General features: G+C 36.6%; 1 protein-coding gene across 13 annotated transcripts in view; it reads right to left on the bottom strand.

Annotated features, from left to right (window-relative positions):
- The window catches only part of MTMR2 (myotubularin related protein 2), a 108,021-nt gene that overhangs the window by 49,586 nt on the left and 35,419 nt on the right, over nt 1-23,016 (bottom strand). For 12 of the 13 annotated variants that reach the window (XR_014250102.1, XR_014250103.1, XM_082409929.1 and 9 more), the window contains one exon: nt 20,420-20,525. Coding sequence is in view for 2 of the 13 variants with exons in the window: in XM_082409929.1 (XP_082266055.1) it covers nt 20,420-20,525 (106 nt within the window). In the remaining 11 variants the exon portion in view is untranslated. Of the gene's footprint in view, nt 1-13,362; nt 13,500-20,419; nt 20,526-23,016 lie in introns of those variants that run through there. The other variant, XM_082409936.1, reaches the window with a different exon arrangement.

Raw genomic sequence — 23,016 nt, 5'->3', positions numbered from 1 at the left:
GCAAAATCAGGCTACCTTCAAATTTCTCTGTAAAGCCGTATTCTAGAAGACAATAAGAAAATGTTATCAGATTCTTGAAGGAAAATGCTGTGACCTCTCTAATATGGAAGTCATTCTCAGATATGCCAAGTCAACAAAAATGTAACCCACATGTCCTGCTTTTGAAAAAAGAAAAAAACTACCCAAGGCAGTAATTAAGGTGAAAAAGGGGAATGAAAATTAAAACTTATATATAAGAAATTTGTGGTACCCAGTGAAGACAAGTTTTTTATATCCTAACTGCCTTCCAGCCAAAAAAAAAAACAAACAAAAGAAAACCCATTTGGTGGCAGTAGCCACCATACTAACCTCTCTGAGTCTTAGTTTCATCATTTATATTATTACGGTAATATTAATATCCACCTTACAGGTTTGTGAATATGAAATGAGATAGCTGCATCATAAAGGGATTTGCAAGATGCTATTAAAATATAAGAAATACTTATTATTCACTTAAGAGAAGCATCAACATAAATTTGCACTGTCTCTTCTCACAATGGCTTATTCACATGGTGCTTTATTCCTCTGCTCTAAAATACACAGGGATTAATATTTGAGACAGCATGTCATAAAGGGAACCATATATCTCTCTAACTCTTGACCTACTAACTTCTAGACTTAGCTACAGAATAGCAAGCATCTTACTATTCTAAAGAAAGCAGCAAGAGAAGTGATGCTAGCTTCATGGTAGCATAAGGCATCCCTCATTTTCATTGTCCTTTAACATCTAAAATTTTGTATCTATCCATGAACAAAAGTGTCCCCATGGGAGCTATGGAATCCAGCACCATATGCCGAGGGACCTAGAAGGAATCTCCCCCACCACTGCATAATGTAAAAAGCAGACAGAACCTGATACAGGCTGTGGAGCCAGCAGGGGCCTGTGAACTGACTCCAACCCCTCTTAACTGCAGTACCTGGAAAACAATGACTTGAGCAAATACCCACAGATGAGAAAGCCTTTATGGAAGTTCAGGTTTCTAAAGAAGTTCCAGCACTCCAGTTGGAACAACAACAAAAAAATAACAAGTTTGGACCCATTAGAGTAAGAGGACCTTTGCCAGTATCACCCCTCCCCCCAAGGTGGCACAGCCTGGAGAAAAAGGTTTGGAATTCCTCTGGGGAAAAGGGAAAACAGTGAGTGAGCACACAGCTTTCCCAGTTGTGGGGACACTGCTAAAGAAACCCACCTCTCTCCCACAGCCTCAGAGCATTATTAAAGCAAGAGCTCCGTGACTGGGGGAAGCGAGGAGTTCAGGAAAGAGGTAGGTAAGAATACCAGAGGGCATTAAATGGATGTGGTTCTCTGCATTCTAGACTCCAGGAGGAAGGCCACCATGAGTCACTGGAAAAACTTCATCCAAAGATCCCCTAATCTGACCCACCAGAACTCCCAATGCCCCAAATGCCACATCCAGACCCTCCCCACTCTGCAGCCAGCTCCTTGTTCACATTTCCAAGGGCAACAACAGTGAGAGTAAGCTCAGGTAGACAGGGAGTGTACACAGAAAACAAGCCAGGGTCTATGGGCAAGGGAGAAACCACAATCTTGAGTTGTAGCACCACCCTCTGGAAAATGAAAGAGAGGTTAACCAACAGCCAGCCTGGGTCACAGTAAGATTTAGAGAAGACATACAAGCTTAACAATTCTGCCACCAGAGGGAGCAAGAAGTGTGGAGCTGATGTACCCATACAAGGTCACAGAAAGTCCCAGAACACAAGTAGGATCAACAAAAAGTATCTCTCAGCTAGTAAAGATTGGAGGAAGCAACTTACTTCAAATGACAAAACAGCAGTGTAAAACTACAAGGGGGCTTCCCTGGTGGCGCAGTGGTTGAGAATCTGCCTGCCAATGCAGGGGACACGGGTGCGAGCCCTGGTCTGGGAAGATCCCACATGCCACAGAGCAACTGGGCCCGTGAGCCACAATTACTGAGCCTGCGCGTCTGGAGCCTGTGCTCCGCAACAAGAAAGGCCGCGATGGTGAGAGGCCCGCGCACCGCGATGAAGAGTGGTCCCCACTTGCCACAACTAGAGAAAGCCCTCGCACAGAAACGAAGACTCAACAGTCATAAAATAAAATAAATAAATAAATAAATAAAAGAACGTGAATTTCTTTAAAAAAAAAAAAACTACACGGAACATGAAGAATAAAGGAACTGTGACATTACCAAAAGATCATAATTATCCCCCCAGTAACTGAAGGCAAAGACACAGAGATCTGTGATTTATCCAGTAAAGAATTCGAAATAGCCATCTTGAGGAAACTCAATGATCTACAAGAAAATAAAGAGACAATTTAACAAAATCTGGAAAACAATACATGATCAAAATGAGAAATAAACAGAGATAGAAATCATTAAAAGAACCAAACATGAATTCTGGAGCTGAAGAATTCAATGAATGAAATGAAGAATGCAAGAGAAAGCATCAACAGCAGAACAGAAGAGTCAGAAAATAGAATCCATGAGTTAGAGGATAGGAACTTTGAAATAACCCAGTCAGAGGAGAACAAAGAAGAAAGAATGAAAAAGAATAAAGAGGGCCTACATGATCTATGGAACACTATCAAAAGAATCAATAGCAGAATCATTGGAGTTCCAGAAGGAGAAGAGAAAAGAAAGGGGGAATAAAGCTTATTAAAAAAAATAATGGCTGAAAACTTCCCAAACCTGGGGAGAAGGTTGGACATCCAAGTTCATAAAGCTAATAGATCCCCCACTGTTTCAATTCAAAATTATTTTCTCCAAGACACATTATACTCAAACTGTCAAAAATCAAAGACAAAGAGAAAATCCTAAGAGCAGTAAGATAAAGATGGTAAACTACAAAGGAACCCCCACTAGGCTATCAGCAGATTTCTGAGCAGAAACCTTTCAGGCCAGGAGAGAGTGGAATGAATGATATATTCAAAGTGCTGAAAGGAAAAAATTGCCAGCTAAGAATACTCTATCCAACAAAGGTATCCTTCAGAAATGAAGACATTCCCAGATGAATAAAAGCTAGATCAGCCATATAAAATCATCACCACTAGATCTACTTTACAAAAAATGCTGAAAGGAATTCTTCAAGCTGAAATGAAAAAACACTAATAGTAACATGAAAATATACAATTCACTGATAAAGGTAAATATACAGTGAGGTTCAGAAAATTCTAATTCTGTAATAGGATGGTGTGTTAACCACTTAACTTTAAACATTATATAGTTTAAAGGAAAAGACTATTAAAAATAACTAGAGCCAGTATAATTTCTTCATGAATACACAATACAAAAAGAGGTAAATTTTAACACTAAAAACATAAAAAGTTCAAAGCAATCCCTATCAAATTTCCACTGGCATTTTTCAACAGAAATACAAAAAAAAATCCTAAAATTTGTATGAAACCACAAAAGATCTTGAATAGCCAAAGAAATCTTGAGAAAGAACACAGCTGGAGGCATACTTCCTGATTTCAAACTATATTACAAAGCTATAGTAGTCAAACAGTGTGGTATTGGCATAAAAAAATACACATAGATCAATGGACCAGAATAGAGAGCACAGAAATAAAACCACTCATCTACAGTCAATTAATTTACAACAAAACTGCCAAGAATATACAATGGGGAAAGGACAGTCTCTTTAACAAATAGTGCTGGGAAAACTGGACAGCCAAATGCAAAAGAGTGAAAATAGACTCCTATCTTAGACCATACACAAGAATCAACTCAAAAGGAATTAAAGACTTGAATGTAAGACCTGAAAGCATAAAATCCTAGAAGAAAATATAAAGGATAAGCTCCTTGACATCAGTCTTGGCAATGATATTTTGGATTTGACACCAAAAGCAAAGGCAAAAAAAGCAAAAATAAACAAGTGGGACTATATCGAACTAAAAAGCTTCTGCACAACAAAGGAAACCATCAACAACAAAAAAAGACAACCTACCAAATGGGAGAAAATATTTGCAAATCATATATCTGATAAGGGGTTAATATTGAATATACAGAGAACTGATACAACTCAATAGTGTGTCTGGAAATTTTTATAATAAAATATGGGGGTTGCAGCTCTATTTACAATAGCCAGGACATGGAAGCAACCTAAGTGTCCATCAACAGATGAATGGATAAAGAAGATGTGGCACATATATACAATGGAACGAAATTGAGTTATTTGTAGTGAGGTGGATGGACCTAGAGTCTGTCATACAGAGTGAAGTAAGTCAGAAAGAAAAAAAGAAATACTGTATGTTAACACATATATATGGAATCTAAGGGAAAAAAAGGTCATGAAGAACCTAGGGGCAAGACGGGAATAAAGACACAGACCTACTAGAGAATGGACTTGAGGATATGGGGAGGGGGAAGGGTAAGCTGTGACAAAGTGAGAGAGTGGCATGGACATATATACACTACCAAACGTAAAATAGATAGCTAGTGGGAAGCAGCCACATAGCACAGGGAGATCAGCTCGGTGCTTTGTGACCACCTAGAGGGGTGGGATAGGGAGGGTGGGATAGGGAGGGTGGGAGGGAGGGAGACGCAAGAGGGAAGAGATTTGGGAACATATGTATATGTATACCTGATTCACTTTGTTATAAAGCAGAAACTAACACACCATTGTAAAGCAATTATACTCCAATAAAGATGTTAAAAAAAATAAATAAAATAAAATAAAATATGGGGGGAGTGGGGAGAGTAAGGATTTTAAACTTGACCAGTCATGTTAAGGAAAACCACTGCAGGTCTCTGATAGAGGTAAACGGCATGGTCATAAAGGTGCACAAAACTGTATATGATAAAGATGAAAGGATAATAATCTAGGACAGAAATATCAGAATCCTGGATTAGTCTGTGGTAGGAGAAATAAAGATGCATATGAAATAGCTTGTTGGAAGAAGTGATCAAATTTGACCCTAGGTTTACAAAAAAATACAAGCAATTACTGAGTAATACAGGATGCTTTTTACTTGAAGAGAACTGCATTTCAGATATGTCAGTAATGAAAAAAGAAATGCAGATTAAACAAAGAAAGGAGTTAAGGTCAAAACAAGAGGTCAACTCAAAAACACCAGGGTCCTACCTTCCTAAAATGAGAGTAGAGAAACTAAGACAGCAAAGCCAGACTGATTCATTAGGTTTGTCAGCATTCACATGGAACTGTCTTCAGCAGAGAAAAAGTTATATAACCCTCAGATATGAGAGGAAGAGAGAAATTCCCCCCAGAAGAAACCCCCTGGAATACATAAAACACTTTCTCATACTGGACCAAAGTCATGTTACTAAGTGGCTATCCATTCTGTTTCCTATCAGATGTATTAGATGCTGGCCTGCCTCAAGAGCTCTGGCTATATCAATAGATAAGATTATATAAAACCTGCTCTATACTAGCACTTAATACAATATTTAATCCTTTTCTTAACTATCAAGAAAAGTGTACTGATCACATTAAAATCTTACTGGTGGAAAAAAACACACAGATTGAAATGTATAATTTTTTATTCCTAAAACATAATTCAGTTTTGCTCTCTCCCAACCATGTTTTTATCCCCCCATTTTCTTCCATGCCCTCTTTATCAAACTATTTTCAAAGTGCTCAGTAACTTTCCATGCGACTCTAACCTACCTCCCTTTCTCTCCTTCTCTCTGATCAGGAAATTACTATAAAGGAAATTCAGAAATCTTGTCTACAATGATGATCTGGAAGTTGGCAAGTTTATGGGTCAGTTTTCACATGGAATGTCAGATGACAGAAAGAGAGGAAAGAATTTTTCTGAAATCTGCAAAACACTAAATTATAATCACCTGAAAGGGAAAAATGAGTCTGTAGAAGTTATACACTATCTCTCACAGCTTCTTTATGTACTAGAACTGTGAAGAAAAAAATAATGAACTTACTCTCCATTGGATAATTCTATTAAAGAAAATTATTTTACATCAATTTCACTTTATTCTATTTCTATACTTCACTGACAAACCACAAAGTACGCAAATGAATCATACAAACAAAAATCTGAAGAGGCACAGACTGGTGTCTGGGATGGATCTTACTGGTTACATATTTGAAAGCACATCCAAATTCAAGCACAAGGAAGCCCGTTCTTTCTATAACACTGCCAAGGACACTGGTTTTCAGCTGAAACCACAATTAGTAAGATATGGATAATATTACATCACCATCAATGATTGAACAACGACAAAAAAAGGGCGAGTATCTACAGAGGAACAGTCTGGAAAGCATCACTTCATGCTATGGGTTGCACTGTGCCCCTCAATAAACATAGGCTGAGGTACTAACTGACAGCACCTTGGAACACGACCTTATTTGGAAACAGGGTCACTGCCGATGTAATTAGTTAAATGAGGATATACTGGATAGGGTGGACCCCTAGTCCAATATGACTGTCGTCTACATAAGAAGACATCCCTAGAAGACACAGAAATACCGGGATAATGCCATGTGAAGATGGAGGCAGAGATTGGAGTGATGGATCTACAAGCCGAGGAACACCAAGGATCGTTGGTCCTCCCCAGCAGCTAGAAAAGAGGTATCGAACAGATTCTTCCTCTGAACCCTCAGAAGTAACCAACCCTCTCAACATCTTGATTTTAGATTATGAGAAAGAAAGAAAAATCACTGTTTTTCTATCCTCTACTCTCAACACTTCTGACACCAGATGTGTGGTTTTTTCCACACCAAGTAATTCTCCAATTCTCAGCGGATACCAATGGGGTGTCCTATAACTCAGTTACTACACTATCGCCCGTAGTTAGTGCAGACTTCACATTGTAAGGGCTTAGTCCCACAAGACTGCCCCCTACTTCAAGCACCAATCTCAAGTCCCAGGTTGCCAATTGTACTTCTGACCAATCGTTCATAAATCAGGTGTTCCCACAACCCCTCCTTGGGTTCAATAATTTGCTAAAATGGTTCACAAAACTCAGGGAAACACCTTACTTACATTCACCAGTTTATTATGAAGGACAGAACTCAGAAACAACCAGATGGAAGACCTACATAGGGCAAGGAATGGGGTATGAGGCTGTGTGGAATTTCCATGCCCTGTCTGGGCATATTACTCTCCCAGAACCTCAAAAGTGTTCACTTGTCACTTAGAAAATGACAAAAGTTTTCGGAGCTCTGACCAAGATTTAAGGATGAAGACCAATATATATATATATATTTCTTATTACATACTCCAGAACTGTGAGAGAATAAATTTTTGTTGCTTTAAGCCACCCAGTTTGTGTATTCTGTTACAGCAGCCCTAGGAATGAACACACCTAATATCAAGAAAAATTTTCAAGTTTAAATCTTAAAATGCAAGGTGTTCATAACTGCCAAAACTCGGAAGCAACAGAAAAGTCCTTCAGTAAGTGAATGGATAAACAAACTGTGGTACATCAATACAAAGGAGTATTATTTAGTGATAAGAAGAAATGAGCTATCAAGCCACAAAAAGATATGGAGGAATCTCAAAGGCATACTGCTCAGTAAAAGAAGCCAATCCGGCTATGTATTAGATGATTCCAACTATATGACATTCTGGAAAAGCAAAACTATGGAGACAGTAAAAAGATCAGTGGTAGTCAGGGGTTCAGGGAGAAGGGGGAGGGACAAATAGGTGGAGTAAAGAGTGCTTTTAGGGTAGTGAAACTACTTTGTATGATACAGTAATGGTGGAAACATGTCATTATACATTTGTCAAAACCCATAGAATGTACCACACAAAGACTGAACCCTAATGTAAACTATGGATTTTAATTAGTATTATTATGTGTCAATATTGGTTCATCAATTATAACAAATGCACCACACTAATATGTAAATAGGAGAAACTGTGGAGGTTGAGGAGGGGAATAACATAGGGCTGCAACTTTTTTTTTAAAAATAACTTAGAACATTAAAATAACCACAAAAACAACTACCATTGGGACTTCCCTGGTGGCACAGTGGTTAAGAATCTGCCTGCCAATGCAGGGGACACGGGTTCGAGCCCTGGTCCGGGAAGTTCCCACAGGCCGCAGAGCAACTAAGCCTGCGCGCCACAACTACTGAGCCTGCGCTCTAGAGCCCGTGAGCCACAACTACTGAGCCCACGTGCCACAACTACTGAAGCCCGTGCACCTAGAGCCCGTGCTCCGCAACAAGAGAAGCCACCATAATGAGAAGCCCGCACACCGCAACTAGAGAAAGCCCGCGCGCAGCAACAAAGACCCAACACAGCCAAAAATAAATAAATTTTAAAAATTAAAAAAAAACAACACAAACTACCATCTATGACCAATATCATTTCATAAAAGAAAGGAGACTTTTACTTATTTTTTATTTATGGCTGTGTTGGGTCCTCGCCTCTGCGCAAGGGCCCTCCCCACCTGCGGCAAGTGGGGACCACTCCTCACCGCGGCGCGCGGGCCCCCCACGGCCGCGGCCTCCCCCGTTGCGGAGCACAAGCTCCAGGCGCGCAGGCTCAGCAATTGTGGCTCACGGGCCCAGCCGCTCCGCGGCACGCGGGATCCTCCCAGACGAGGGCTCAAACCCGTGTCCCCTGCATCGACAGGCAGACTCCCAACCACTGCGCCACCAGGGAAGCCCCCAAGAAAGGAGACTTTTAAAACCAAGAAGTTAGAATGATATAATCCTGTGATAAAGAACACTTCTTCCCAGTAAAGGATGGCTTATATCAATTTCTGCCAAAAACAAAACAGAAGTAGATAGATAAAATATTATCTCATTACTTTCATTTTACCTCATACACAGAAGATATCATCATGACCTGACCTGGTTAATGCACTGCTTTTAGAAGATCATTATTCATTTACTACTCATAATACCCTGAAAGAGAAGTAGTGTTTTTATTCCCATTTCTAAATGGGGTAATTGACCCTTATAGAAGTTAAGCAACTTTTCCAAGGTGACATATACCTCACAACAGCAGCTGAACTTGAACAGATGTATGACTGAACTAAGACTATGACCATGACATAATAGCATCCTACTGTAACTGTATAGCAAGCAAGTGATATGATGGATCAGAGGCTGAGAAAGAGATCACAACCAGAGGTAAAGATATGGGAGTCATCCATAAAGTGACGATAGCTGAAGTTATGAGAAAGAAAGAGCATAAGGAAGACAGGAGTAGGGAGTTTGGGAGTGAGCAAGGGATGAAGGACATATTAGGGTCACCTTGTTTAGCTGAGGAGAGAGGAACAGCAAGTACACAAAGGAGGGGCAGTCTGATAGAAAAGAAGTGAAGCCATAAATTGTCACCAGGTTTGAAACCTGGAGTCATCATCTTTGACTCCTCTCTCCCCCAATCTTCAATACTCAGGCAGCTTAAACACATTACGTCCACATAAATATTTCTTCAAACCTGTCCTTTACTCTGCATTGTCATTACCCTAGTGTATGCCCTTTATCAATTTTTACTTGGAATTGTACAAACAGCCTCCAAACATATCTCCTTGTTTTCATTCCACCTGCCTCTAATTAATACCACCTGTTTATGTATCCGCGGCTTCTTCTAGCCCTCCCCCAACAATTCCCAGCAAATGGAAACTTAAACACACTCTTCTCTCCTGAATTTTTTAACCTATCTTGAACATATTTTCATATCCATAAATGAAGATCCATTTCTTCTTTCCAAATACCACATAGTATTCAATTGTAAACACATAATTTATTTAACCATCCCCCTAACCAAAAAACATTTCTATTGTTTCCAGACTTTTGTCATTACAAATGTGAGAATCAGCTTGTCAAGTCTTAACCATATTATTTACAGAATAAGCAAGAATTAAAATCTGAACAATATTGAGCCTTTCTATCAAAAAACAAGGTATGACTTTCCATTTATTTAAGTATTCTTTTACATTACTCAGCAGAGTTTTAAAGTTTCTTCATATAGTTTCTTCCTGTATCTTAAGTTTATTCCTGGATATTTTATATTTTTAATTGTTATTATAAATAGGACCTTTCCCTTCCTGATATTTATAAGTATTTTTATCATAGAAAGCTGTTGATCCTTACATATCAATTTTGGCTTTTAGTATGCCTTGTAATGTTTTGCTGAAAGTTGGACATGATGCACCAGGTAAAAAGAGCTGAGATAAACAGGCCCCTAATGATGTCGTAGTGAGGTGAGGAGGTGGGAGGGGAAATGTTCTATAGTCCTATGACTGAATCCCATAGTCCTCTGTCTTTTAATGAGCTTGTGCCCCGGCACTGTGATGTTTACAAGTGCTTCTTTGTCCCCCCGCCCCTCCCACCCCCAGACACAGGACAGGTTGGCTAGAGGGTGCTGAAGTCTGTATTTCTCTTCTCCCATGGGGAAGGTTAGAGGAGGCTGGAATTGGGTATTTCCCTTCCCCCAGGTCAGTTAGGCTCTCACAAAGCCCGTAGGCTGGGCTAGTAAAATAGTTTCTTTTGAGGGCAGGCCTTGTTAAGAAGAACAGAATGTTCTCGACATTTTCAAAATAGCTGCTTTTCCCCTCCCTCTGCCAGAAGCAAAAGAGATTTTTCTCAGTCTTCACTGTGAGAACCTGGTAGGGCTCCTATAGGTAAAACTCACAAAACTATGAAGGCCCCCCTAAGACTGGGACCCCCTTGAGCATTTAACTCTCAGACTTGTCCACGCTGACCCGCCAGCAATTCATCAATTACAGTTTAAGTTGTCCTGCCCCTTACTGGTTCCAGAGACAGTTTCTGCTGACGGGTTTCTGCTCTGCCTGTCTCTCCAATTTGGGAGACAGCCATTTGTCCTGTGATCTCAATTCTCTGATGGATCTAAGAAGAGCTGAATTTCAACTTTTTGGCTTTTTACTTGTTTGTTAGGACAGATGACCCCCAAGCTTCTTTTTGTAACCAGTCACCTGATTAGTCTTTTGTTTCTAAAAATTTTCATTTGATTTTCTTAACTTCCAGGTAAAAAGCATGCTCCTTTTCAGTAATATGCCTCCCATGTACAGTCGTCCCTTGGTATCCACAAGGGATTGGTTCCAGGACCCCCACTGGATACCAAAATCTGAGGATTCTCAAGGCCCTTTTATAAAATGGCGTAGTATTTGCATATAACTTACGCACATTCTCCCACATACTTTAAATCAATTCTAGATTACTGAAAAAAACTAATAAAATGTAAGTGCTATGTAAATAGTTGCTGGTGAGTGGCAAATTCAAGTTCTGTTTTTTGGAAATTCTGTTAGTTTTCTCCCCAAATATTTTCAATCCGCAGTTAGTTGAATCTGCTGATAAGGAACCTGTGGATTCAGGGGGCAGACTATATTTCTCTAATCTAATTGCATCAGACAGTACTTATAAAGAATGCTAAGTAACACAGGCATGATAGTAGGTACCTTGTCTTGTTCTTTCATGGGACTACTTCTAATGTTTTAATATTAGGCACAGTGCTTAATAAGTATTTACCTATTCACTTCTAATTAAAAGTTCTAAAAACCTGAAACAGGTTAAATTTGGTCAAATACTCTTTATTAAATGCCTTTTCTGCATATATAAAGATAATTATGTGGAACCCTCTCTGTCTTGTAAAAGAAGTGATATCAGCAGCACTTTTACTATGCTTAGCTTTGAAGTGTGAAACAGTCTCTACTCCAGAATCAGGATCATTTTAATAAGTGTTCCACCTAATTAAATATACTTCAGGCACAAACACTTTTCCTTATCTCCTTACTATCAACTGAATATAGTCACTATTATTCCTGTTGCATCATGACTATGTTAAATATACTTTTATGTTTGTCAGTTTTTCCATACATTCTAATTTTTTAATAATCTCTATATATGTTTCTATTATAATTATTTGGCTCCTTTTACTAAAACTCTTAACACATTCAGAGCTTTTATTCTTTTAACCCTTAAAGGGGTTAATAATATCTGCAATATAATCTGCAAATCACATCAAAATAATTACAAACCCAATAAACATGCTATACAACAGTATAGCATCTAAGACCCTACTTACTATAGCTTAGCCAACTGCTGACATCATGAACTTGTGGTGAGTAGAGCTGAAGAGCTTTTACTGATACCCAATCTTATAACTGTAGAAGTTCTACGTAAAACTTTTAAGGAAGATGTTTTGTGTACCAAATACTAAGAGTAATGGTGAGAGTAGTAGAGGCACTGGTGATTTTTATTTTTTCCTTAATCCTATTTCTATTTCCCACAAATTAGTACACTGTACTACTTTTATAATAAAAAAAACTCTCAAGGTTATTATAAAAGATACAAAATTTTACAAATATGAGTCAGGTAATTTTGGAGAGAAAAGTTTCAGTAAAATGGAAATCATGAAGGTGTGGTCTGAAGTCATTTCTCTATTAAGCATGGAAATGAGACAACTGTGAATATTTTCAAGTGTGATGAAGGAAGTGAATTAGTGACTGTCTCTCTTCCAAATTTTCCTCATATAACTTCAAAGTTTTTTCAACATTGTTCTCTCTCTGATTTTTATCTAAATATCTCCCATCAGAAAAAAAAAGATCATAATGAGCTAGAAGGGTCAGAGATGGGACTGAATCTATGATAAACGGGCTGACCATGATTTGTTTCACTGAAGAGCAGAAGTACATTCCAGACGCGTGAGTGAGTGATCATGAATGGAAGTGAGAATGAGCACATATTGTGTAAGGGACTAAAAGAAGAATCCCTATCTATCAGGGTGGGATTACACTTGGGGACAGTTGGAGATACAGTGTGATAGTTGTGATGGGATCAATCACAAAGAACCCTGAACGCAAGGCTTAGAAGTCTGCACTCACTACTGTAAGAAACGGGGATCCCCTTGAAGAATTTTTAAACAGGGTATCACATATGAAAGTGATGTCAGAGGAAGATTAGCCTTATGGTAGTGCATTAGCTGCATCAGACAAAGACAAGCCTATCAGACGTAAGAACTAGGGGACTGTTAACAATGGAAAGTAAAGGGGAAATGAGCATTTTTCAAAATATATGACATTCTGTTAAAAGAGAAAGTAACTTCGTATTTCTCATTCTCTGCAACTGATTTAGTCAAAACACTTTTCCTGGGTACCTTCCCACATTCCAAATATGGAGCTCTAAGGATACAAGACAGGACAACAGATATATCTTATCTGTATATATCTTATAGTATATTCTCTTTTTCTTTCCAGAAAGTTTATTTTTCTTTAAATTCTTGTTTTTGTAAATGCCCTCCAAGTTTTTTCTTTAAGTATGTTTAAATGTAGTAGTACTTTATTTACTTATAATGTAAACTGCTTTAGAATGCTCTGCCCTTTCTGCTCCCAAGGTATACCTTTGTCATAGTACCTATCATATAATAATCATGGATTTGCTTACCTCCTTTTCCACTACATGAGTCTAAGCTTCATGCTGGCAGAGGCCATGTCTTACTGGATACTTTTTCCCCGGAACACTCAGGAAATTTCAAGAGAGTGCAGTGAGTTAGTGAATAAATGCATAGATTTTATCGGGAACTATGAATGAAACACAGAATTTCCTTCTTTAGTTTCCCAGATGTAGCTGACAGGTGGTTTCAAGTTTCAGTCAATGAGGAGTGCTCCTCAAACTTTTCCACCAATTAAATACAGCAAATGAGAGGACAAATATTCCCAGTGTCCCAAGGAGCTTTAGTTTGCAACTGGCCACAAGTGTGAAATAGCTTTTAAGTCACATTGATTCAGGCACTATTCTATGCACTAGGGAAATAACCAAGGCTCCTGCCTTTGTAGAGCTTAATTTGAGAGAGGTCAGATGAACAGTAATCAGATAAACAGGAAAAGGTCTTTACCCTTCTAGCACAATAAAACTTTGTTTTTATTTTTTATAAATGAAACTTTTAAAATTTGTTTTTTTATATCTTTTCTTTTAATCTTTTCTTTTATGGTTAATATTTTTGGGTATTATTTTAAAATTCCCTCCTGACAGAAGTCATAAAGATACTGTATTTTCTTTTAAATTTTTAAAATTTTGATTTTCAAGTTTAAGTGCTTAGTTTAACGAATTCAATTTTTGTGTATGTGTGAATTAGGAACCCAACTTTTTTTCCCCCAATATGGCGAACCTAGTGCTGATTACCAAATAGTTTTCTTCCCACTTCTCCGAGATGAATACACAGTTCCTATAAATATCAGTCTGTTCTTGAACTTTGCCATGTCTCATTCATCTATTTCTGTTCTAATTACTTTAGCTTTATATTTGACTAAATGAATCCCCCCTCTTCATTTTTCTTCGTAAGTAATCTTGACCTTTTTACCTTTTCATATAAATTTTAGGATCAGCTTGCCAAGTTCTTCAGGATAAACTTGAATCTGGTTTGCAATGATATAGAGTTAACAGACATACTGAAAATATTTGACATTCCCAGGCTTTTGTGTCTACTTACATATTTGAGTTAGTTTTAGGCTCTTTAATAAAGTTTTATAACTTTCTCCATGAGGTTGTTACATATCTTTTATTAGACTTTGTAATTTTGTTGCTCTTGTGACTAGAATATCTTTTAAATCACACTGTCTAAACATTTTTGCTAAGGTACAGAAGCATGATTTTTTTTTAATTATCTTGTATCCAGCACCAGTGCTGGTAGTGTACATATAGATTTTTCTTAAGTCTTCTGTATATACAATCATTTATAAATAATAAAAGTTTTGTTTCTTCCTTTCATTTCTTATATTATTTATTCTTTTCCTATTTTACTGGCTAGGACTTCTAGCATAATGTTGAATAAAAGTGGTGATAGAAATCATCATCATGTTTCTAAGTTTAAAGGAAATGCTTCTAACATCTTCCCATTAAGTATGAGGCTTATTGTGGAGTTTTGGTGGGTATCCTTTATTTCACTAAGATGTTCTTTTCAATTCCTAGGCTCTCAAGAGTTGATGTTGGTATGCGGGGTGGTGGTATTAATCGTAATAAGTGCTAACTTCAATCAGTTTTTGCTCTGGCTATTGAAATAATTATGTATAATAGACACTGTTCTCTGTTTACCTAACATCTGCTCTATGAGCCTTAACTCATTCCAACTAGATTTGCATACTTACAGAATATGTCAATATTACATTCATGTACACACTCTAGATAAGAAATAATCCTATTATCTCTGACCTCTGGTTCATAAAGAAATATGAACAATATAACACAAATTTTGAAAGGATAATCACACTTGCTTGATTTAAGCCCATTAAATATTTCAAGGGCAGATGGTTAAGAACAAAACCCAAAATATTGTAACTTTTATCTCATATATATTTATGTATATATAAACTATATAAATACATATATATATATATATATATATATTCTGAGATCAAATAGGCCTTCTAAAATAGAGATAAAAAACACAGAATACAATTTCATTTTAATATTTGATTTTGAATTGTAGACAAACATCAGTATAAGCACCATATCACAAGCATCAACAAAGGAAAGGGGATACTGCGTAGCCTGACTTTTAACTTATCTTTTAATCACCACCATTTAAGGAACATACTTCGCTTAAAGCCCAATGCTATACTAATTACTATTTATACTATTAAATAGTATAAATACTATACTAATTAAAATTTATACTATTTATAAATAGAGTTGTGCATTTGAATTTTAAAATCCTGTATTTCATGGGATTTTAGTCTTCAGTGAGCAAATAAATCAACCAAACACAAGTTCCCTAGGTTCTTAATTCCACTGTCAAACTTTAAAAATATGTTCTTATTAAAGAAAGTCTGATTTTAAAAATTGCAAATTTATTTTAAAATAATTTATTAAAAATTCTATACGAAAGGATTTTAAGTTTTTAAATGAAATTCAATAGGCTGCACTACCAAGTGAAGAATAAATGAAGCAAAGAGAAAACACTAATGTCACCGAGGATTCAATTTATCAAACCTAAGTTTGTGCTCAACTTTTTAGAAATACATCTACTGGATTAAATCTGTACATGACTTTTTCCACAACAAACAAGGCTCACAGGGTGAAAAAGTACCACAAATAGAATTCCACCTGAGTAAATATAAGTTCAAGATATCTAGAATAGTCCACTACCCCCAGTGATTTTCCATTCTGCTTTACTGATGTAGGAGCAAAGAATCTTGCTTGACTAAGAAATTCATAACAGAAACTTTCACAGCTGTTACTCCACTACAACACTATCCTTTCAGGAAAGTGTCACTTCATGGTGCCTACAGCAGAAAACCTATACAATTCGATTTAATATATTTAATGAAGCAGGATTAGCTTTTCAATGCATTGTGTTCTTTACACTTCTATTTAAAAGTTGTTACTAACAGAGCTTCTAAAATGTTGAGGCTCAGAGCAGAGATAAACAGTGAGGCTATGTGGAGAACTCAAAGCCTAGAGGTTAACCAACTTCAAATCATCTGTGAAATGATGTTCAAACTACCATACCAAGCCCCTCATCTCATAAATAGAGCCAACCCACGGTCAAAGAACAACATAGCTGTTTGCAGTTAGTTGCGCCTATAATTTACTAGAACACTACCATTTTATAGCCACTAAAGGTATACATAATAAAAGCAAAATATCATAACTAACAAAATTGAGAAGGGGGAGAGATCAGATATTATTAGAAAAACCATCTTTTATGATTAATTAGAAAAGCAATTCTCACTTATTAAGGAATATTGAAAACTGCTATTTCTACCTCAAAAATGTGTTAAAGTTATTCCTTTTAATTAAGAAAATCGCACTTCACATTTGAAAAAACTTAGCAACAAAATCCTGGGAGAATAGTCTCTCTGGATAATATGCTGTACAGGAATATGACCGATCTGAGACCAAATATCAATAAAAGGGCAACACCTAGCTGTGTGCCTTTAAGCACATGATTTAATTCAGCTCTTCCGAATATCAGGTTGCTCCCTGTCAAACGGGGTAGTGATATCTGTCTCACAGGATTGTTGTGAAAGTTAAATGAGATAAGCATGTATAAATATTTATCCAGGTAGCACACTACATTTTTTTCAATTCTTAGAAGTATGTTCTTCCTCCACCCTACACATACAGTTGAAATCAGGCTGCGTTTTTTAAATGATATTAAATGTTACTCATTCATTTCCCTTCCACAACTGAAAAAAAGACTGTGATTCAGGTAAAGATTGTATCTAATAATCAAGGATATCTTTTAAAATGAGGAAACAGGAAAACAGTCAGCCTAAACATATTAGTTTCCTTTTTTCTCTGTCCTTTCAGGCACTCTACCGTGGAAAGTATGGTTAACCTTTGGTTGCCCAAAACCATCTTCTCCTTAATTTAACATTTAACAATTGTCTCTTCATTTGTCTATTAAAAATTATCTGAGGGCCCCAAGAAGTTGTGAAAGATGCTGAATTGACAAGGCACTAATGGGGACAATTCCTTAAGTCACGGACCTGATGTATAAATTTAACAGATTCCCTTAGTATCCTAGTGCTAAGAGAGTCAGTAATTCAGGACATTTTTGTGTCTAATGTAAAACCTGAAGAGACAACAGCATAAAATAAGACTACTCCAGACAAACTTAACATATATGATCACCAGACTCATTATCTCCAAATAGGATGTATGCAAATGATCTTTTGCTTCAGAAGGAGAATAAAAGTACTTTGTTACCTTTTTTTGGGAAGGGAGGGAAGGAGAGAGGAAGGAAGGAAGGGAGGGAGCACGTAGTGCCCAGACCTTGGTTTCTCATACCATTCTCCAATAAAAGAAATCTGGCTCCCTGAGAAATGGATGATGATTCTAGGACGGGGGCAGGAAGTATCAAGATGAGCTTGGAGTATCTTGCAGTGACAGAAAGTAAGGAAGAGCTAATAAACAAACAACAAACAAGAAAATCAACAACAACAGCAAAACACCATAATGATGGGAGTATGTCAAAGGGACACAAGATCTGACTGAAAGAAATCCCAATCTGGAGCTGGAACAATTTGAGCAACAAAGTAGTACTGGACTGTAATATATAAAATAAATATCCATAAGTCTATACTGATATAAATAAATGATTGCATAAATCAATAAATGAAGGAGAAGAGACAAATCTCTCATGCAAAAGAAATAAAAGGTGTTCCACTCTAACAAGGTAGAGTCTGGGCTCCTTAAGCAGGGACTGTGCATAGTTACTTCCTTTCAAAGAGTACAGTATAAGGATAAGAAGGGGAAAAAAGAGTATCTTATAGTGAAAGAACCTAACACTACCTCAACCAAGGGATTAACGTTAACATCAACAGTGACAAATCATGTTGATAGTATGTACCTTTGATATGATGTGATGAAAATGGCTCCTCACCTCTGTGGTCTTCTTCCCCAAAAGACATAATCCCAGTCTAATAATGGGTAAAACATCAGACATTCTACAAAGTATCTGACCAGTGCTCTTCGAAACTAACAGGGTCATGAAAAACAAAGAAAGTCTGAAAACCTGTCACAGCCAAGAGGTGCCGTGCCTAAGGAGACATGACTACTAAATGCAATGTGGTATCCTGGATGGACCATGGAACAAAAAGAAGGACATTAGGTAAAAACTAAGGATATGTGAATAAAGCATTGATTTTAGTTAATAATAATGTATCAACATTGGTTCATTAATTTTGACAAACGTACCATACTAATGTAAGATATTAATAATAGGGGAAACTGGATGTCAAGTATCTGGGAACTCTGTAGTATCTCTGCATTTTTTCTGTAAATCTAAACCTGTTCTAAAATTAAAATTTTACCTAATAAAAGTAAGAAATAAGTTATAATATTTAGTCTGCAGATTAACATTATGACCCTTATTTTGTCCCAGTGCAAGCCAGTCACTCTTATTACAGTATACATGACATCCTGAGGAAATAAAGGGGGTCTGCACACAGAGAAGCTGACAGTGGAGGCCTCCTTTCAGCATCCTACAATGTACTTCAATTCACATCCATGCCTAGTTAAGTAGTTTAACTAAGCTAACCCTCACAAGAATACACACATAGTTTAACATATTTTAGGCAAGAAACAGCAGGTAAAATATAATATTAATAATATAAGCACAGGCTAGAAATAAAAGCAACATTTCTCCCATTCCTAATGAGTTCTTTATCAGTCACAAGAAGTTAAAAACAATGATGTATTTAACTAATAAAATCTGACCAGAAGTAGGCCAAAAAATTTCAAAATTATCAAAAGGCCTAGAGGCCTTTAATGTATTTTTATTAATGTAATGACTAAACCAAGGTTAAATACATATATCAAATATGTATTTTTAAATAGTAATATATTAATGAAAGGCAACAGTGGACTTATATCCACTATTATTAATGATAAAACCTGCCCTAAATGTATGCTATGCTTCAAGATAAGAGCTAATGATATTATGAGGCCTTTTTAACCAGCACAACATATATTCAGATTATAAAGATAAATGTTTATCATTTGTAGCAATGTTTAAAGTCCTGCTATACACAATTTAGTATTTTATGACATTTCACAGGAGATAATGGCAAATATGCAGAAGCCTTTACACACACTTCTAACCTGTCTTCTTACATTTGTTGGATTCTGGTTTTGAAAATGAAATACATGAAAAAGATATAGTCTCAATATATTCTCAACAGCAAATGACTTCATTAATGAAAACAACGTTTTAGTTAAAATTGTGAAAGTATAGCCACTGAGAAGGCAGTCACTTCATCAGAATAAAAAGATTTTGAGGTAAGGTTTAAAGGTTATCACCACATATGAAATTCATTTTCCCCATCATTCATAGACAATCAGCAGTAGAAAAGCAGATGAATCCAAAAATGTACAAAGTGCTACAGGATATCACTGATATGGTTAATTTCATAGCAACAAGACCTTTAATAAATAGAGGAATACCTACATACTATAATGAGGTATGTAGCAACTACAGCACAGTATTTAAGTGACTTAGCTCCAGAACTGGACTACATGAGCTGCAATACTGACAATTAAATGTATTAGCTATGAGACCCTGGACATGTTATTTAATCTCTCTCTGAGTTACTGTCATCTGTAGAATGGTAGTAATAATTTCTACCTCACAGAATTGCTAAAAGTATTACAAGAGATATTTCATTAGAGCACTTAGAACAATACTTGGCACATGGTAAGTACTCAAAAAATATTAGCTATTATTGGGAGTAAAGCATTATGGGAATATTCATGAAAATCTTTTATATCACAACAAAATTCATTAATTATCTTAAAGATATCAAACCCAGAGATGAATTACACATTTTTCTTTTACAAATAAATAAGAATGGCCTGTTCTGGGATATTACATAAAGACTCAGGTCTTTGAGACTTCCATCAGTGTCTCCTTCTTAATTAGTTAAAGGTTATATTGATAGTGTGGCCACAAACAGCTAACAGAAAATACTTCACTAGAACTTAGAAACAGTATACGTACCCTCAAATCAGGAGAAAAGTTCTCTGCAGAAGTTGATATGGAATCCGATGATACAACAGAAGCTGATTTTGTATGCACTGAATTCTCTGAATGAGAAGTGGAAGCACTACAAGATACAAAAGCACAGTGTGTTTGAAAAATGGGCGTGTTAAAAACCAATTTCAGAAATTTTATTAACTCTATTATTTCTTAAAACTTCCACTGCCAACCAGTCCTACTTTGCCTATTCAATCTTACCTCCAAATACTGATAAATTGCAAGCTCTAGTGGTAAGAATAGGGCTAAGTATTATTACCATCCACATTCCCTCTGGACAGGCTTCCCCAGTACTCATGAATACACTCAAGGTTAATTCTTCCTTTTTATCCAACCATCCATTTATTCATCCAATGATCAGGCCAATGTGCAAAACCATTACACCAGGCACTATGATTTGGAGATAAATATGGCAAAACTCTCATGTTCATAAAGCTCACAAGCTTGTGAAAGAGGCAGACAAGTAGATAATGGTGCAATGTGATAACTCTAACTACATACACACACACACACGGGGTGGGGTGGGGTGAGGGCAGAGAGAGAGAGAAAGAGAAAGAGAAAGAAGGACTATGATTACAAACTTGGAGAAAAGAAAAGAAAGCACCTGACTCTACCCAGGAAAGTTCAGGGAAGACATCACAGAGGAGGTGATATCTGAACTGAGTCTTGAAAGATAGGAAATTGTCAGGCTGACAAACAAGTAAGGGAATTCCAAAAACAAACAAAAAACACTACAGAAGTACAGAATTATCAAAGAGCACAGAACACTTGAGAAACTACAAATAGCTCGACAGTGCTGGATGAGCAGAAGAGCAGAAGATGGAAAGTTGAGCCTGTCTTTGTACCTTGTACCTTTCCACCAAACCAAATGCTATATTTTTAACAAGCCTGTCTTAAATATCCACTTCTTCCTTTACAATAAGGAATCACACTCTAGAGTTACTTTTATTCTCTTAAATTCTTATAGAACTTTTGATACCTGATCACATACTGCCTTTTACTGTTTACTGATCTCAGGTATGTAAATTTAGTCTCACCAACTAAAATTTAAATACCCCAAGAGGGAGGACCGTGTCTTTACTTTCCTTAAAATCGACTTCAGTGTCTGTGTATATACTTAACATGTATTATGTTTCTTAAATTCAAAAATACAGGACTTCCCTGGTGGTCCAGTGGTTAAGACTCCGCGTTTCCACCGCAGGGGCCATGGGTTCAATCCCTGGTCAGGGAACTGAGATCCCACATGCCCTGCGGCCAAAAATTATAGTGACAATATACCTATGCCACAAACTGAAATGATTTACATCATTTCCTTTTATCAGTAAAAAAATTTTTTAATTATTTAAGGAAGAAAAATCAATGGTAGAAAAATCTCAGACACTTTGAATTGAAACTTAAAGTTCTGATAAAAAAATATATTTTTCTAAAGTTTCATTCCCAACATATTAAAAGTCTCCCTCACATGAAAAGTCAAAACTTTTTCATTAGATTCTGATGTAATAATCCACCTTGAGGTTGTGATAATATTTAAGAACCATATTTTTGTTTTAAAATTTGTCCATCATAAACCTGTGTATAATGATTACTAAACTATTTTTACAATGTGAAAATCATCTCCCCTCAAAAAACTGTCAGTTCATTTTTTTATTGGTTTTTTCAGCTTTATTGAGGTTTGATTACTAAAACTTGTGTATATTTTAGGTGTACAACATGTTTTGACATATGTATACATTGTGAAATGATCACCACAATTAAGCTAACTGAAACATCCATCACCTCACAGAGTTACCTTTCTTTTCCTGGTGAGAGAATCTGAGATCTACTGTCTTGGCAGTTTCAAGTATACAATACCGTATTACTAACTACAGTCACCGTGCTATATATTAGGTACCCAGAACTTAATTTATAACTGAAAATTTGTCCCTTTTGATCAGTATGTCCACTTTTTCCCTCTTGAGATAGGATTTGAAAACATTTTCTCTCACTCGGTAGGTCACTTTTTCGTTTTATTTTTTCTTTTGTTACAGGGAAACTTTTTGTTTTTGATGTAGTCCCAATAGTTTATTTTTGCTTTTGTTGTCTGCACTATTGGTGTCAAATCCCAGAAACCATTCTCAAGACCAACACCAAAGAGCTTTTTCCCTATGTTTTCCTCTAGGAGTTTTACAGACTCAGGTCTTACTTTTAAATGTTTAATCCATTTTGTGTTGATTTTTGTGTGTGATGTAATACAAGAGTCCAATTTCATCCTTTTGCATGTGGATATCTATTTTTACCAACACCATTTATTGAAGAGTCTATCATTTCCCCACTGTGCATTCCTGGTGCCCTTTCAAAGGCAAGTTGACTGTATACATGTGTGGTTCTATTTCTGGGCTCTCTATTCTGTTCTAATGTCTATGTGTCTATTTTCTTATGCTGGTACCATATTGTTTTGATAACTATAGCTTTGTAATATAGTTTGAAGTTAGGAAGCATGATGCCTCCAGCTTTGTTCTTCATGCTCAAGATTGCTTTAGCTATTTCAGGTTTTGTGTGGTTCCATACTGACTTTAGGATTG

The sequence above is a fragment of the Balaenoptera physalus genome (assembly GCF_965194825.1).
Source record: "Balaenoptera physalus genome assembly, chromosome: 10".
Taxonomy (NCBI): domain Eukaryota; kingdom Metazoa; phylum Chordata; class Mammalia; order Artiodactyla; family Balaenopteridae; genus Balaenoptera; species Balaenoptera physalus.
The sequence above is the reverse complement of the archived record's forward strand: the minus strand, read 5'-3'. Positions and strand labels throughout refer to the sequence as shown.